The 17,981-nt window shown below is 48.2% G+C and overlaps 1 protein-coding gene across 6 annotated transcripts in view; it reads right to left on the bottom strand.

Moving 5' to 3' along the window:
- The window catches only part of LOC139751023 (ankyrin repeat and BTB/POZ domain-containing protein 2), a 280,164-nt gene that overhangs the window by 197,172 nt on the left and 65,011 nt on the right, over positions 1–17,981 (bottom strand). For all 6 annotated transcript variants that reach the window (XM_071666107.1, XM_071666110.1, XM_071666108.1 and 3 more), the window contains one exon: positions 107–240. In XM_071666107.1, coding sequence (XP_071522208.1) covers positions 107–222 — 116 coding nt within the window. In that variant the 5' untranslated portion in view covers positions 223–240. The remainder of the gene's footprint in view (positions 1–106; positions 241–17,981) is intronic.

Raw genomic sequence — 17,981 nt, 5'->3', positions numbered from 1 at the left:
CAGAACTCACACGGAGGCAGTCACTAAACATCCACCGAAATAAGTCAAGTCGATGATAAAGAGTAAAATGGAAGGGAAGGAAGAGTTTCAGAAGACTTCGACTCACCTCCTGGGTTTGGGGCGAATGATTTCGTGGCCCGGGTCGTTGTTGGAACCCCAGTAATGGTCGGCGTCTCGAAACTCCGGTATGGGGTGCGGCCCCACGTCATGCCCCGTCGCCATGCTACCCCACCATCCCTCCTGCGGACAAGGACAGTGGCAGGATAGTCAGCCAAGTCGTGTACGGGAAGGAAGACAGATTTATATCACGTATGGCTGGGCTGTGTGACGTTTATATATATATATATATATATATATATATATATATATATATATATATATATATATATATATATTCCTATGAGTGCACGGGGAAAATGAAACACGGTAAGTTCCCAAGTGCACTTTCGTGTGATAATCACATCAGGAGAGACACAAGAGAGAAATATACATATATATAGAGCCAAGACCTTGATGGCATGGGACAATGCTGACACGCTTGGTACCACCTGACATACAGCATACAGTACTCCTACAGCATACAGTACCCCTACAGCATACAGTACTCCTACAGCATACAGTACCCCTACAGCATACAGTATCCCTACAGCATACAGTACCCCCAGAGCATACAGTACCCATACAGCATGCAGTACCCCTACAGCATACAGTACTCTTACAGCATACATTAACCATACAGCATACAGTACCCCTACAGCATACAGGACCTCCACAGCATACAGTACCCATACAACATGCAGTACCTCTACAACATACAGTAACCCTACAGCATACAGTACCCATACAACAAACGGTACCCCTACAACATACAGTAACCCTACAGCATACAGTACCTCCACTGCATACAGTACCCGTACAGCGAGTTAGTGAATTACCACTGGGAAAGGATGATCGTACCATCAACCCACTGGCCCAAACCTCACCGGCCCACTGGGGATTTGACCCAATGGAGTATACATGATTACACTTTGTATATACGAAGCTGAAGTCATTAATCTGGTATGAAAACCCACTCCCATGTCATTATCAGTCACATTACCATGTTATTAGTGGCCACTAAGTTTAATTATCTAAGGTTCTTTCTTCGTCATACAGAACTGAAGAATCCATAGGGGGTATTTTAAAGATACGCTATGTGAAAATTCATTTTTTTTTCATCTTCTTTACTTCATCTTATTATCATCTTTATTATCAACTCTTTTACATTTTCTTTACTGGTTCTCGACGATTATTTTCTTTATTGTTTTGACGTTTACGCAAAGTTCTTGTATATATTTTCTTTTCCTTTCTTATGATGAACTGGGAGTTGACACTGCCTCCCTTCATAATGCCGGGTTACGTGTTCACTCTCGATAGAGAGAGAGAGAGAGAGAGAGAGAGAGAGAGAGAGAGAGAGAGAGAGAGAGAGAGAGAGAGAGAGACTCACACACCACATTTTATGAGACAGCGACAAAGCAAAAAAAAAAAAAAAAATATATATATATATATATATATATATATATATATATATATATATATATATATATATATATACGCAACACAGAAAGAAGAAAACAGACAGACAGACAGACAAGAACAGAGAGAGTGTGTGTAAACAGCTCATTCATTGTCTTACTAATTACTATTTTCTTTATTTGGTGAAGTGAATTTGCATAGTTGTTGCCCTCAGCAACTTGGTGCTCGCCTCCAACACAGAAAGAACATCCTTCCGTGCATGTGTGTGTGTGTGTCTGTGTGTGTGTGTGTGTGTCTGTGTGTGTGTGTGTGTGTGTGTGTGTGTGTGTGTGTGTGTTTGTGTGTGTGTGTGTGTTTGTGTCAAAGACTTCTTGAGCAAGACAATTCGATCCTGGGTTACGATGGCCCAGCCGTCGTGTTCAAGGGTCGTACCGTCGTGTTCAAGGGTCGTACCGTCGTATTCAAAGGGAGACACCATCCAACGTGGGTGCCGGGTCAACAGGTCATCTCCTCTGGTCATTCGAGGTCAGACCACGGCCTTGAGCTCCCCCTCCTTCTACCCCCCCTCCTACGACCAACTGGTGTAGGGGGTATGGAGGGGGAGGGGGAGGGGATGAGGGGGCGGGGGATGGGGGGGTCACGTCGGCGACTGGGGCAGGGCGGGGCGGGGCGGGGCGGGGCGGGGTCTTGACCCCGTCCGCCACAGACGCCGATTATTGTTATTTACTCCCCTCCCCCACTCCCCCCACTCACTCCCCCCTCCTCTTTGAGGAGGGGGAGAAGGGGGGAAAGGGGGGAAGCGGGGGTGGGAGGCGCCCCCCCCCCCCCCCGCTAGGTTTCAATTCCCTCACATCCGGCGTGATGAACCAACCCTTCCCAACCCCTCACAACTCACGTCTACCTTAACTCATTACCTCACACAGGGTGGCCCTAACGACCTCCCCCTCCCCCTCCCCCTCACCCCCCCGGCATAGAACGACTCTCTCACGTCCCGAATCACCTCCCAGGTCGTTACCCTGTTAGGGGCGGGCGGGAACGTCTCAGCGTACTAAAGGGAATGGTCGTTAGAGGCGGATCAGGAGGGAGGGAGGGAGGGAGTAGATAAAGGGAGGGAGGGAGTAGACAATACATGTATCTACAGTGATACAGTGAAGCTACAGGGAGTCTGTTACAATCTCTCCCTATGTATATATATATATATATATATATATATATATATATATATATATATATATATATATATATATATATATATATATTATCCCTGGGGATAGGGGAGAAAGAATACTTCCCACGTATTCCCTGCGTGTCGTAGAAGGCGACTAAAAGGGGAGGGAGCGGGGGGCTGGAAATCCTCCCCTCTCGTTTTTTTTTTTTTAATTTTCCAAAAGAAGGAACAGAGAATTGGGCCATGTGAGGGTATTCCCTCAAAGGCTCACTCCTCTATTCTTAACGCTACCTCGCTAATGCGGAAAATGGCGAATAGTTTGAAAGAAAGATATATATATATATATATATATATATATATATATATATATATATATATATATATATATATATATATATATATATATATATATATAAAGAGAGAGAGAGAGAGAGAGAGAGAGAGAGAGAGAGAGAGAGAGAGAGAGAGAGTTCTTTAATAACAATGCATGAAATATGAATGACGAAAATGAATTCTACCATAACATACACAAGTTACTAGATCTATGACTGAGAAAATTTATGAAATAGGCGTCTCTTCTCTTCCACACCCTCTTTCTCCCCTAACGAATGTAGAACAACCCTCTCTCTCTCTCTCTCTCTCTCTCTCTCTCTCTCTCTCTCTCTCTCTCTCTCTCTCTCCCACAAACTACACCGTAAAAAAATAGGTCATTCCAAACGGGCGTATGACAATCCGCCCCATACGCAAAAAAATCCGCGGACGCATCACCGTTGCTGCCGACATGTTGACCCACCGCGCACCGGTCTGGTCAGCAGCGTTGCCAGCGCAGCTCCCGAGGGATGATCAACTCCCCACCCGGGACCGAGGCCCCTCAGCGCGCGTAAATCTCCGCCCGTTAATAATTTCACCCGATGCATCATTACTTGATAACAATTTCATTCAATAAATCAAGCCGGCATTAACAATATCAGCTCATGAATCACTACCCGACGCCATGGTGTTTTTTTTTTTTTTGGTGTGTGTGTGTGTGTGTGTGTGTGTGTGTGTGTTGGGGGAGTGGCTAGAACCGGGCCCGTAATGCTTCCCTTTGCTACTCGTCGGAGGCACTTAAGAGCGGTCGGGTATTTAGCGCTTATCTCCCCCCCCAACCTAGCACCTTACGCTAGGGGCAGGAGGGGAGACTGTATGATCACGAATTACCCACCTCCCGTTCCCTAATTACGGGTCAATTAGGAACCCCCCTAATTGATTTGGAGGGGAAGAGGGACACGGCATACTCTCTCTTCAAACAGTAGCACTATTAGCACAAAACTGCTAGATAAGATGTTTCATTAAAGTAAGATGTTACATTACTCTCTTATTGTAATGATGTTATTAGACAGAAGACAGTGTTACGTAATTAACACACACACACACACACACACACACACATACACACACACGTAAACATATATATATATATATATATATATATATATATATATATATATATATATATATATATATATATATATATATATATACACATATAAGTACACACAGACCCACATAATCTCAGAGAAAGGAACACCACAGTCTACTACACCATCCACTTCAGTCTCCCATTTTCTTCGACGTGGGTGCAGACCATTTTCGCCCCGCTTTCTCGTGCGGGTTACCAACATGGCCACACTCTTACCCTTCCTCATCTACACTTATCGTTCCTCACAATGGCTGCTTAAACCTCACAAAGCTCAAAATTCTTTCCCACACACTTCATAGTTAATAATCTACCATGCAATTCGAGGTCACAAATGCCCATTAATCTACTAACTCTACCACCAAGTTATCTACATAACTACTTATCCTGACCTCGTACAGGAATCTACCATTGCTAATACTACCATATCACCACACAGGCATCTACCTCTCTACCACATCTACCAGTACCTCCCATCACCTCCATAACTACCATTAGCAAGAGTAATTGACATTATTATATCTACTGAGGTCATTACAGCTACTAATCACCATTATAATGACCAATTCCCCCCCCACTCATAAATGGGGGTGTCCATTCATCACACCCGTCTGTATGAACACCACATCAATCACCATAACTAAAGGGAATCCATCACCTTAACTACCCAACCACCATGACAGTTAGGACCAGCATGACCAATCCAACACCCCCCCTCCTAAAATACCATCACCACCGTAACTATCTAGAACCACAAACCCCCCCCCCTCATAACTGTTGACTAGGAGAGAGAGAGAGAGGGGGTGCTGGTAGTTAACTAGGCTACGTGTAGCGGGGTTCGCTAACCAGCAGCTTCACCTAGCGGGTAATGACTGAACTCCGCCCGAGCCCATTCTCAACGGAATCTTTCACTCACTTCTCTCCTTCCCAGTATAGATCAGTCATCCTCTCTACTCACGTAATTAACCTACAGTCTTTGAATAGTGTGATGCATAATATCTATTTCAATATCTAAGGCTTTAGATGTTAGTTTGGATAACTGATTATGGCTCGCTGCGTTCAAATAAATAAATATGAAAAGTAACTAACTGGCAACTCTTCGCTGGGCGTTCCGAACAGACCTCGTCTATCATATTCCTCACTTACTTTCGTTTCTTTTCATAATGTTTTATGGACCACAATAACTTCGTCTCAATGGCAGGTGTGAAGCTATGCTGAAATGTCTACTGGTTTTATTGCCGCCCGGTGTTCACTTGTCACTAGTTTAACGCTCACGTTTCCTACAAAAACGAAATTAGACGCAAACACAGCAATAGCTTTGAATAGAAAGTGTGAAGCAATATGACACCCGGACGGTAATATTTGGCAAGTCGGGTGTTGGGTCGTGGAAAAAAAAAAAACAGATATTCCAATCTTGTGCATTTTTATTATAATTCCAGCTGTGTCCAGCTGCTGAGGGGGGAGGGGGGGGGCCTCCAGCTACCACTGCCCATTACAACCCTCGCCGCCTCCTCTCCCCCCCCCATAGGACGTCTCCGGATAAACAATAGAGAAAAAAAAACAAAAAACAAGAGAGAGTCCGCCACAGAAATACGAGGACCGTGTTTCATCCTTTTTTTTTTTGTTATGGCTATATTACTCCTAGGTTTATGCCGTTTTCACCATAGCCAGCTTGTGGCAATAAGAGCTTGGAAAGATGTAATTACGGTGGTAGCGGGCGGGCTTGAATGTTGATTACAGCGAGAGAGCAACGCAACATTTGATTACAGCTAGTTGGGATCCCACCGCTGCACCCGCGCGCGCGCGCTACTAACCCCCCCCTCCCAAAACGACCCACGCAGACAGGATCGAAACCCTTGCAACACGGCTTCTGTAAGCTGATAGTGCACGTGGGATGAATATGGCCATGTTGTGGTTAGAAGTGGGTCTGTGTGTGTGTGTGTGTGTGTGTGTGTGTGGGTAAGGGGGGAGGGTGGAGCAGGAGGGGCGCGAAGATGTAGATTGCCTCAGTAGATGTGAAAATTCAAGCGTTATGGCAGAATGAATTGAGAGAGAGAGAGAGAGAGAGAGAGAGAGAGAGAGAGAGAGAGAGAGAGAGAGAGAGAGAGAGAGAGCAATCAGATACTTTTTTTCGCTCGTATTTTCCCTGTGAATATACTTTTTTGACTCCCAGCAATAGTTGACTTCACACACACACACACACACACACACATTCCCCAAACACACCCAAACACAACCCTCCTCTGTTACCCACCCCCACAGCAGCTCTTGTCACCCACACCCACAGCTCTTCTCCGTCACCCACAGACTGCAAATTGGACCTCAGTGTAAACAAGCCCACAGTAGTGCATTGTGGTGATGAAAATGGTTAAAAAAAACGTAGGTATAATTAGCCATTGCCTTAAGCAGGAGAAGATAGAGGACTCCCAATCATAATCTATATTGACCTTCAATTACTCGTAATGATGTTTGACCTCGTCTCAGGCGGTCAGGGCACTACCGGACTCCTCCTTCTCCTCTAGTGATTACGCTTCGAGTGTTGAGCCAGTCACCTTCGAGGCTGTATCACTGTAGTACACTCGTGTCCAAGGACTTCTTAGTCCAATGGGACCACGACCTCTACCACCGCTACCACAATCGCCACGATCTCTACCACCGCTACCACAATCGCCACGACCTCTACCACCTCTACCACTGCTACCACAATCGCCACGACCACTACTACCACCGTTACCACAATCGCCACGATCTCTACCACCGCTACCACAATCGTCACAACCTCTACCACCGCTACCACGATCGCCACGACCCTTATCATTGCTACCACAATCGCCACGACCTCTACCACCGATACCACAATCGCTACGACCTCTACCACCGCTACCACAATCGCCACCACCACAAAGCCATCCCACGCCCCCTCCATCACCACCACCACAAGACCATTACACGTCCATATTCCACCACTACCACAACCAACAGAACACGATCATCAGCCACCACCACCACCACCAAAACCACTGCTCTACCACAAGTACAACCACACCAACCAGAGCATCTCACCACACCACCACACCACCACACCACACCACACCACCAACACACCCTCAAACCAAGCCAGAGCAGCGCGCCCCCAGCCCAGGTCACCACCACAGAGCAGCAGTGTGGCGTCGGCCTATCCCTCACGGGTCTGGGATGCGCCTGGATACCTCACACCTCATTACCACTCCTGTGGAATATGGAAACTCCGATCCCCATCCCCCTCTCCCCCACGACCTGCGTGGGGGCTAGCCTATCCCTATGGTCTAGCCCGACCACAGCAGCATGGACGAGGCGTGCGTGTGTGGGTGGGGGGGGGGGGCTTCGTCCACGATCAACGGCGTGGATAGAGAGTGTGTGTTCAAGCAGACAACCGCTCCAAATTCAGAGCTGTACTACCTACCGTCCGAGTGTCTGGAAAGGTTAGGAGTTGAGTACTTAGCACGAAAGTGGCTGTCATGTTCCCTTCCTAGGCCTAGAATGTGGTCATCTCTATACGCGGGGTGTAGGCATTCAGTCCACGAGCACACACAACACACACACACACACACACACGTACGGTAGGGCACGGGTCGAGGAAGGCTGGATGGTTCCCGGGTCCTCCTTCACTGCAATCCAGCAACTAGGACGCATGTCCGCCTCTACCAACACTATTCCTGGACCCAGTTCTTCTTCGACCTATTCTGGCAACACTCGTGTTCTCAGACCCAACCTCAACCCCATCTGTCCAACACCATCTGTCTGTTTCTCACCTCCTCCCCATCTGTCGAACGCCATCGGTCTATTTCTGTCTCTCATCACCTCTCTAAAACCCAGCGGGCCAAGGAGGCTTCTTCTCTTCCTCCTCCTCCTCTTCCTCCTCCTCCTCCTCTTCCTCCTCCTCTCTATCAAAATCTATAACTCAAGAGTTATACCGTCGTACGATACCCCGATCGTCATAACCCAACCACAATCTTATCTCTGTCACCTCCAGCTGGGCACGTCCATCTCTCTCTCTCTCTCTCTCTCTCTCTCTCTCTCTCTCTCTCTCTCTCTCTCTCTCTCTCTCTCTCTCTCTCAGTACAACAGCTGTATGAGCTTCATCTCTGAACAGCAGGACGGGCGGCGTGCCCCTGTGTCTCCCCTCCTCGCAACTCAAATCTGACACCTGATCCTTCATCCACTTCCTCTTATCTTTACTCTTCATTTAACCTTTTGTTACTTATGTTTACACGCTGGGCAGCCTTACACCACACTGTGGGCAACGTTACACCACACTGGTCAGCCTTACACCACATTGGTCAGCCTTACACCACATTGTGGGCAACGTTACACCACACTGGTCAGCCTTATACAACACTGGGCCCAGCCTTATACCCAGCCTTACATCCGCCACTTCCAAGACCCTTTAACACGGCCCTATCACCACACGCTCTTCTTCACCCTTGAACAAGGCTTCCAGTACACCTGTGTACCCTCCCTGTCCTCCACTGTAGCCCTCATATATCTGTTTTCCGGGTGGTTCTTCCCAGCCCACTACCTCCTCCTTATTCCCAACTATGCCTTAGTTTCATCCAAGCAGCCAATGGCGTGTCATCCAGGCAGCCAATGGCGTGTCATCCAGGCAGCCAATGGCGTGTCATCCACGCAGCCAATGGCGTGTCATCCAGGCAGCCAATGGCGTGTCATCCACGCAGCCAATGGCGTGTCATCCAGGCAGCCAATGGCGTGTCATCCAGGCAGCCAATGGCGTGTTATCCAGGCAGCCAATGGCGTGTCATCCAAGCAGCCAATGTCGTGTCATCCAGGCAGCCAATGGCGTGTCATCCACGCAGCCAATGGCGTGTCATCCACGCAGCCAATGGCGTGTCATCCAGGCAGCAGATGTCAGCCATCCTTTTTTTTTTTCTCTCCCCTGTCTCGTTCTTCCAGCTCACCTTCACACCCTTGGTGACCCTTGGTTCTGGTCGCCCTTAGAGAGGGGAAATTGTTGCTCGTTTTGCTATCCTTGCACCCGACCCGCTCCCCGCCCACCCCAGCACCACAGTGGGTCAGAGTCCAGGGTTTTAGGCCTAATTAGTGACCTGATGAATGGAGGAATGTGTGGCCGACCGTTTTTATTCTTCGAGGGCCGCTAGGCTATACCTCCTCCTCCTCCTCCTCCTCCTCCTCCCTCTCCTCCTTCTCCTACACACCCCCCCACACCCATCCATCCATCCCACCCCTCCTCCTCCTCCTCCTCATCGTTCCAGCATTCCTTCACTCCCCGGTCCCTTCCACCAGACCTCACACTCCTTCCTCGTCGCTGGTTTCAGCAGATCACCTCCTCTTATCTCTCTCTACATGCTATAAAATCCATCCCTTTCTGCCCTTCGCCAACAGTTCCCCACGCATGCGCCAACACCAGGCGATCCTCTGCGTCCACCTAGCACCCTTTACCTCTCCTCCTTCTTCAGGTAGGTCTTCACACCTGTTCCCTCCAGCAGTTGTGATGGTCTGCAAAGCCTTAACAACAGTTCCAGGAGTCTCCAGATTTCGATAGCTATCAAGAGCAGTATATTCTTTTTTTCATCAATCCATCGATCTATCACTACACTCATATTGTAGCATTCCACATCTTCCAGCCTTACTTTATTTTGTATTCCATTGTTCTTTAAATAGCTGGGATCCATCTGGCTCCTCTCTCTCTCTCTCTCTCTCTCTCTCTCTCTCTCTCTCTCTCTCTCTCTCTCTCTCTCTCTTTCTCTCTCCGCTGCGCCTTCTGCTGGCCATCTTCCATACCCCTTCCATACCTCAAGAGTTCCAGCATCGAAGCCACCACGACAGTAGCCTCCTTTGCAGCAACCCCTTCCCTTCCTTCGTGTCTATAGTTCCAGGAACCACCCTGTCCTGACCCCAGGCTCAGCCTTGGCTCGACTCCTTCCGCCATTAAGTCTTCCAGGTCCTTCCAGCAGCCCTTGTCTCGACCCGGGGGCTGCCTAAGGGTCCGCCCAGCCAAGAGGCAACCCATGTAATACTCATTACAATAGGTTACCCTTCCAGTTCACTCCAGCAGCCATGGACAAGAGTATCCCCCTTCGTTCCAGCTTGATCCAGCAGCCCTTCTCGTCCATGCTGACTCCTTCGTGCGTCATCACAGCGTCAACAGCACCCGTGTCAGTCATTCCAGTGTACATGATACTGGACCTTCCAGGACCTGTGTGTGTCTTATATAGTCCAGGAGTCATCCATCTTCCACGTCAATCTCAAGCGTTGTCTTGGATTTTCCAGCAGGTCTGGAACGGCGTCTTGGATTTTCCAACAGTCCTCGTCGTCCTCTCTCTCTCTCTCTCTCTCTCTCTCTCTCTCTCTCTCTCTCTCTCTCTCTCTCTCTCTCTCTCTCCCTCTCTCTCTCTCTCTTCCGATGCCTCCAAAGACATCCTGAAGCCCCGTTTTCTTTCAGTTGCCCCCCCCCCTCCATCCCTCCCTCCGTTCTCTGACGCTTTCCAGGAGTCTCGCCTTTTACGGTAAAGTATTCTAGAATGTTTAGTGAAGACTAATGATCTACCACGAGCCATTAAGAATTATATAATCAATTCTTTGGAAACATTATCAATAAATATCATGAAAGAAAATCAGAAGTGCGGGCAAAGAAGGCCCAGGGCGAAAACATTTCCCATAGAGTTTCATCAACCAGATCAACACTAATCGTACACATTATTCCCAATAACTTTCGCTCAGCAACAGATGGCACATCACACCATCTCTCAACACCCAGAACCATCTTGTGAGGAGGTCCACGTTTCCCACCCCGACGTATTTGTAATGTTACCCCTTAAATGACCCGTTCTTTGTCTTAAATATTCCCCCAGCGTTACCCCCTCATACACAGGGAAGATGGTGAAGTGGTCCCCTCGCTCGTTTGCTCATTGGAATATTGCAAGAAGGTGCACAAGACTCGATCAGTAACCTCAAAGGATACATGTTTACCCTCATCTGTAGCGACCTTGAGTGAGAAGTAATCAATGGCGAAGACATATAGTCATCAATGGCAGAGCGAGGCGACTCACCCAGTGGCGATATGGTACACACATCAATGGCGAAGCGAGACACAGCAGTTCATCAATGGCGAGACGAGACACAGCAGTTCATCAACGACAACACGAGACACAGCTGTTCATCAATACGAGACGAGACACAGCAGTTCATCAACGACAACACGAGACACAGCAGTTCATCAATACGAGACGAGACACAGCAGTTCATCAACGACAACACGAGACACAGCAATTCATCAATGACAACACGAGAGACAGCAGTTCATCAATGGCGACACGAGACACAGCAGTTCATCAATAACAACACGAGACACAGCAGTTCATCAATAACAACACGAGACACAGCAGTTCATCAATGGCGACACGAGACACAGCAGTTCATCAATGGCGACACGAGACACAGCAGTTCATCAATAGCGAGACGAGACACAGCAGTTCATCAATGGCGACACGAGACACAGCAGTTCATCAATGGCGACACGAGACACAGCAGTTCATCAATGGCGACACGAGACACAGCAGTTCATCAATAACAACACGAGACACAGCAGTTCATCAATAACAACACGAGACACAGCAGTTCATCAATAACAACACGAGACACAGCAGTTCATCAATGACAGCACGATACACAGCAGTTCATCAATGACAGCACGATACACAGCAGTTCATCGATGACAGCACGAGACACAGCAGTTCATCAATGACAACACGAGACACAGCAGTTCATCAATGACAACACGAGACACAGCAGTTCATCAATGACAACACGAGACACAGCAGTTCATCAATAACAACACGAGACACAGCAGTTCATCAATGACAACACGAGACACAGCAGTTCATCAATGACAACACGAGACACAGCAGTTCATCAATGACAACACGAGACACAGCAGTTCATCAATAACAACACGAGACACAGCAGTTCATCAATAACAACACGAGACACAGCAGTTCATCAATGACAGCACGAGACACAGCAGTTCATCAATAACAACACGAGACACAGCAGTTCATCAATGACAGCACGAGACACAGCAGTTCATCAATGACAACACGAGACACAGCAGTTCATCAATGACAACACGAGACACAGCAGTTCATCAATAACAACACGAGACACAGCAGTTCATCAATGACAACACGAGACACAGCAGTTCATCAATGACAGCACGAGACACAGCAGTTCATCAATAACAACACGAGACACAGCAGTTCATCAATAACAACACGAGACACACCAGTTCATCAATGGCGACACGAGACACAGCAGTTCATCAATGACAACACGAGACACAGCAGTTCATCAATGACAACACGAGACACAGCAGTTCATCAATAACAACACGAGACACAGCAGTTCATCAATGGCGACACGAGACACAGCAGTTCATCAATAACAACACGAGACACAGCAGTTCATCAATAACAACACGAGACACAGCAGTTCATCAATGACAACACGAGACACAGCAGTTCATCAATGACAACACGAGACACAGCAGTTCATCAATAACAACACGAGACACAGCAGTTCATCAATGGCGACACGAGACACAGCAGTTCATCAATAACAACACGAGACACAGCAGTTCATCAATAACAACACGAGACACAGCAGTTCATCAATGGCGACACGAGACACAGCAGTTCATCAATGACAACACGAGACACAGCAGTTCATCAATGACAACACGAGACACAGCAGTTCATCAATGACAACACGAGACACAGCAGTTCATCAATAACAACACGAGACACAGCAGTTCATCAATAACAACACGAGACACAGCAGTTCATCAATGGCGACACGAGACACAGCAGTTCATCAATAACAACACGAGACACGAGACTCAGGCAGGAGAGTCACAATGCGTATATCCCTGTCTGTACGCAGTCACCCCTCAGGTGACCTTGGAACAGAAAACGGGGAATGTGTGTGGGGGGAGGGGGTAGGGGGGGTTGTAGTCCTCCAACTGTTTACATCGCAATGTTCATTCATATTACCTCGTTATGTGGCAACATTTCCCCTCTATGTCTCCTGTGCCAAAACTCGCCTCCTTCCTCGTTCAGTTGCTTGCTGTCCAGGTTCAAAAACACTATTCTGAGAAGGGAGTCTCTCTCTCTCTCTCTCTCTCTCTCTCCTAACCTATCGCCCACAATACGTACCGTCCCACAGAGTCATGCATACCATTTCTGAAAAGAATATTTCATTCATACTCACGTCTTTCTTTCTTTCTTGCGTCTTCATAACACCTGTCTTTCCCACATGATTATTCCTATCTCAAGTCAGGCTGGTATGGCCGAACTTCGACCTGATTATCCTGATGTGTTATTCCTATCTCATGTCAGGCTGGTATGGCCGAACTTCGACCTGATTATCCTGATGTGTTATTCCTATCTCAAGTCAGGCAAGGAGAACCTGACTTCACCTGCCCGTTCTGATCTCGCCCAATCCATCTTCCTCTGACGAACATGTCACAACTCACAACAGACACTTCACATTCTACAACACATTTCACAATTCACAACAGACGTTTCACAACCCACCGGTCTCCAGTGATTCTGTCAGTGCTGAATATTCTCACAATCTTTTAAAATCTAATCATACCTACGACATACTTAAATCTTAATACCATACGGTAATTAAATACGAATTGTTCTTTGCTAATTATCTCACTAATAATCTAATAAATGGTTCCATCTCTAGATAATGTCCAGTGAATTTCTTTATATATCTCAAATTACATTTGCTTTCATAATGTTTCTCGTGTTAGTAGATCAGAATCGTCCTCTCTCTCTCTCTCTCTCTCTCTCTCTCTCTCTCTCTCTCTCTCTCTCTCTCTCTCTGTATATATATATATATATATATATATATATATATATATATATATATATATATATATATATATATATCTCGAAGGGGGTCTAGCCTCCTGTTAACCTACAATGACTCCCTGCAGGAGGCGGTGAGTATCTGACTCATTTATTCATCTCCCCGCGGGAGGCAGTGAGTACCTGGCTCTTCCATTCATCACCCCGCGGGGGGGCGATGAGTTCCCTGACAGACTCTCAGGAGTTTCTCCCTCCCTCCTTCCTCCTCTCTCCCTCCCTCACCCCGAGGACTTCATCTTCAACGAAGTACATCGACTTCATCACCGTCCAAGCCACCACCTCCTTCCCTAGAGTGTCGTCCTTCACCACCACCTAACCGACTCTGAGGACACCCGAGGGGCATCACACCCCAACACATCCCTTCCTCAACACCCCCAACACCCACCCCCACCACCAGCAGGTGACAGCGTCACCCCCAACACGACCCAGGTCCTCCAACGATCATAAATATAAACCTTATCGACTCCATCAGGTCTGAGAGGCACACACACACACACACACACACACACACACACACACAGGCGGATGTCCCCAACACATGAAACAAATGGACATAACCCGTGTCCATGGGGGCCGGATCCCCTACCCCTACCGCATCCCCCCCTGTCGTGAGGGAACGCATGCCTGACCCACCTCACCCTCTGCCTCACTCACTCCCACCCCGACGTGCCTGTCCTCCTCCTCCTCCTCCTCCTCCTCCTCATGATGCGTCCTCTGAGGGAATGTGATGCCGGGTTCAAACCCAACGCTACTGACAACACCTTCCGTGGTCATCAGCTCAGTTGTTATTGATTCATTTTAAGAAAATTAAGTAATTTAGGCACATCATCTCGACGTAAAGAAGTTAGAAAAATAATGGAAAGACACCTTTTCACCTTCCTTAAATTCAAAGACCTCTTCCTCTTTCCGCATATTCAAAGACTCCTGCCATCTTCCTCAAATTCAAAGTCCACTTCCACCTTCCTCAAATTCAAAAGATACCATTCCACCTTTCTAAAATTCAAAGATACCATTCCACCTTCCTCAAATTCAAGGTCCTCTTCCATCTTCACCACATCCAACGTCCTTTCCCATCTTCCCCAGTGTCAACCTCCCCTTCCACCTCCACCTCCACCCCAGAGCCATGCTGTAACAGAAGTGAACCATCACCGCTACATGTCACCATATCATTCGCCTCTGGTCCTCAAGGAACACGAAATACGTCCCACTGAAGGACCTAGACACGGGAGGCGCACCGAACCCCTTGTCCCCCTTCTTAAGACCCATTTGTGTCGTCTTCACAGGGAATCATATCAGTCAGGGTTCAGTCGACGACAACAACCTTGACTTCTTTTAATTACCCAAGGGGCATCTCAGCAGCCACGGACGACCCCCTTAACAAAATGATCTCTCTCCAAATGAAGGGGCGTGGGAGGAGGGGAGATGAAAGGGCGTGGGAGGAAGGGAGATGAAGGGGCGTGGGAGGAGGAAGGGAGGAGATGAAGGGGGGAGGGGGAAGGGGGGAGGAGGAGGCCCGAAGCCCCCCTCCGGTCTTGCGTCATCTGTCGTATCTCACACTGACGCAGGATCATCTCGGAAACGCAATTCACTAACTTTTAAACAAGAGTTCCACTGGGGACGGCGACGGGCGCCTCCCAGCTGGTTATCGTGCCACCGATGGCGTCCTACAGGGGAAGAGAGAGAGAGAGAGAGAGAGAGAGAGAGAGAGAGAGAGAGAGAGAGAGAGAGAGAGAGAGAGAGAGAGAGAGAGAATGGAAAGCAACGGAACATGATAAACAAAGGCGAAGTTGATCATTCAGCTTGTCGTCTCCACACAAGCTGGCTATATGGCTATCTCCTGCAAAGCTTTTCAATAAGCTAAGCTCACATACCTTCAGAACCCCCACTTCACCTCATCTCATCACCCCTCTTCACCTCATCACCCCGCCTCACCTTCCCTCATCACCCCGCCTCACCCGAGCCTAGCCTCACAGCACACCCTCAACATTTTAGCCTGGTCAGACGACATGCTCCTACCTTGTCGACCATACCCATCGCCACGCCGGGTCCCAACCGCCCACCACCAGCCCACCTCCTGACCCACATCGCAAGCCCCTCCCTCACCCAACCCACCACCACCGCCATCCTAACCCACCATGACGTCGGGTGTCAGCCAGCCCACTAACCGTCCTTACATATTTTCCTTAATACCATAAAATCTCACCTCGCAACATCCTCTTCTATCGTCTTATCCTGTTTAAAATCTCTGTTATCCTGCCCTACCCTCTGTTATCCTACCCTACCCTACCCTCTGTTATCCTGCCCAACCCTCTGTTATCTTGCTCTACCATCTGTTATCTTGCCCTACCCTCTGTTATCCTGCTCTACCCTCTGTTATCCTGCTCTACCCTCTGTTATCCTGCTCTACCCTCTGTTGTCCTGCTCTACCCTCTGTTATCCTGCTCTACCCTCTGTTGTCCTGCTCTACCCTCTGTTATCCTGCTCTACCCTCTGTTATCCTGCTCTACCCTCTGTTATCCTGCTCTACCCTCTGTTATCTTGCTACAAAATTCGGTTATCTTGCTCCAAACTTCTGCTATCCCAACCCAATCTCTGTTATCCTGTCGCAAGCATTTTTGTTATTCATTTACTGCTATTATAACTACAATTTCCAACTACTACTACTGCTACTACTACTACCACCACCACCACTACTACAACTACTACTACTACTACTACTACTACTACTACTACTACTACTACTACATCTCTGGGAAAGAACCTTGACTAGGAATAAATAGTAAAGTGCTAAGACCTCTCACTACGTCAGACACATGACCCAATTCCCATTCTCTTCAAGACGCGACCGAAGTATCCCAGAAAACTGGGAAAAAGAAAACTGGATGAACTCCTCCATACATCACTTTGAAGTTCAGGTGTGGAAAACGGAAGGTGTGGATGACGCGTGTTTATGCCAGGCGAACGTAAGAACAGAGCGGGGAGGGAGGAGTGTGTGTGTGTGTGTGTGTGTGTGTGTGTGTGTGTGTGTGTGTGTGTGTGTGGAGATCCAACACTACATATCAGCGATAGGTGACTGTTCCTGGGGAGTTTATATCTGCCACCAACTTTCTGGGGAGTTTACATCTGCCACCAACTGTTTCTGGGGAGTTAACATCTGCCACCAATTGTTCTTGGGGAGCTAACACCTTCCACCAACTTTCTGGGAGCTAAAATCTGCTCTTGGGGAGCCAACACCCGCAAAACCTAACACCACATCGTCGTATAAAGGTGAGGGAGAGAGAGAGAGAGAAAAAAAAATCATTTTACTTATAACGTTTTTGAGATTATTGCCTCACTGAGGTGCCCATCACCTCTGGCCACTACCGGAAGACACAGACCTGACTCCCCCTCCACCACAGCGGCACTCCACCACCCGTGACCACCAGAGCAGAAGGTGTGGCTACCAGAAACACGAGGAGGAACTTACCGTCCGACGCACCTGTACCAACACTCTCTCTCTCTCTCTCTCTCTCTCTCTCTCTCTCTCTCTCTCTCTCTCTCTCTCTCTCTCTCACACACACACACACACACACACACACACACACACACACACACACACACCAACCAGCGGAACCCCTTCAGATACGTGGTCGAGACGAGGATTCGAACTCCTGGGGCGTCAGCCAAGTGCTATGGTGAACGGGGTCTCCAGCATCGTCAGAGCCGTGGCGACGTGGTATAGCAACACCTGCCCGGGACGTGATGGCTGACTGCCTCGTTGCTGCCGGTCATGGAACCCTGGACGTCATATGTGTACTAGGGCGTGGCCGTGGACGCTTCCTCTAATGTGACTACCTCACTCCTCGTTTTCTTTCATCTGGTGTGTGTGTGTGTGTGTGTGTGTGTG

This window comes from Panulirus ornatus, chromosome 10, assembly GCF_036320965.1.
Source record: "Panulirus ornatus isolate Po-2019 chromosome 10, ASM3632096v1, whole genome shotgun sequence".
Taxonomy (NCBI): Eukaryota; Metazoa; Arthropoda; class Malacostraca; order Decapoda; family Palinuridae; genus Panulirus; species Panulirus ornatus.
Note: the sequence above shows the minus strand (reverse complement) of the source record. Positions and strands in the feature narration are given on the sequence as shown.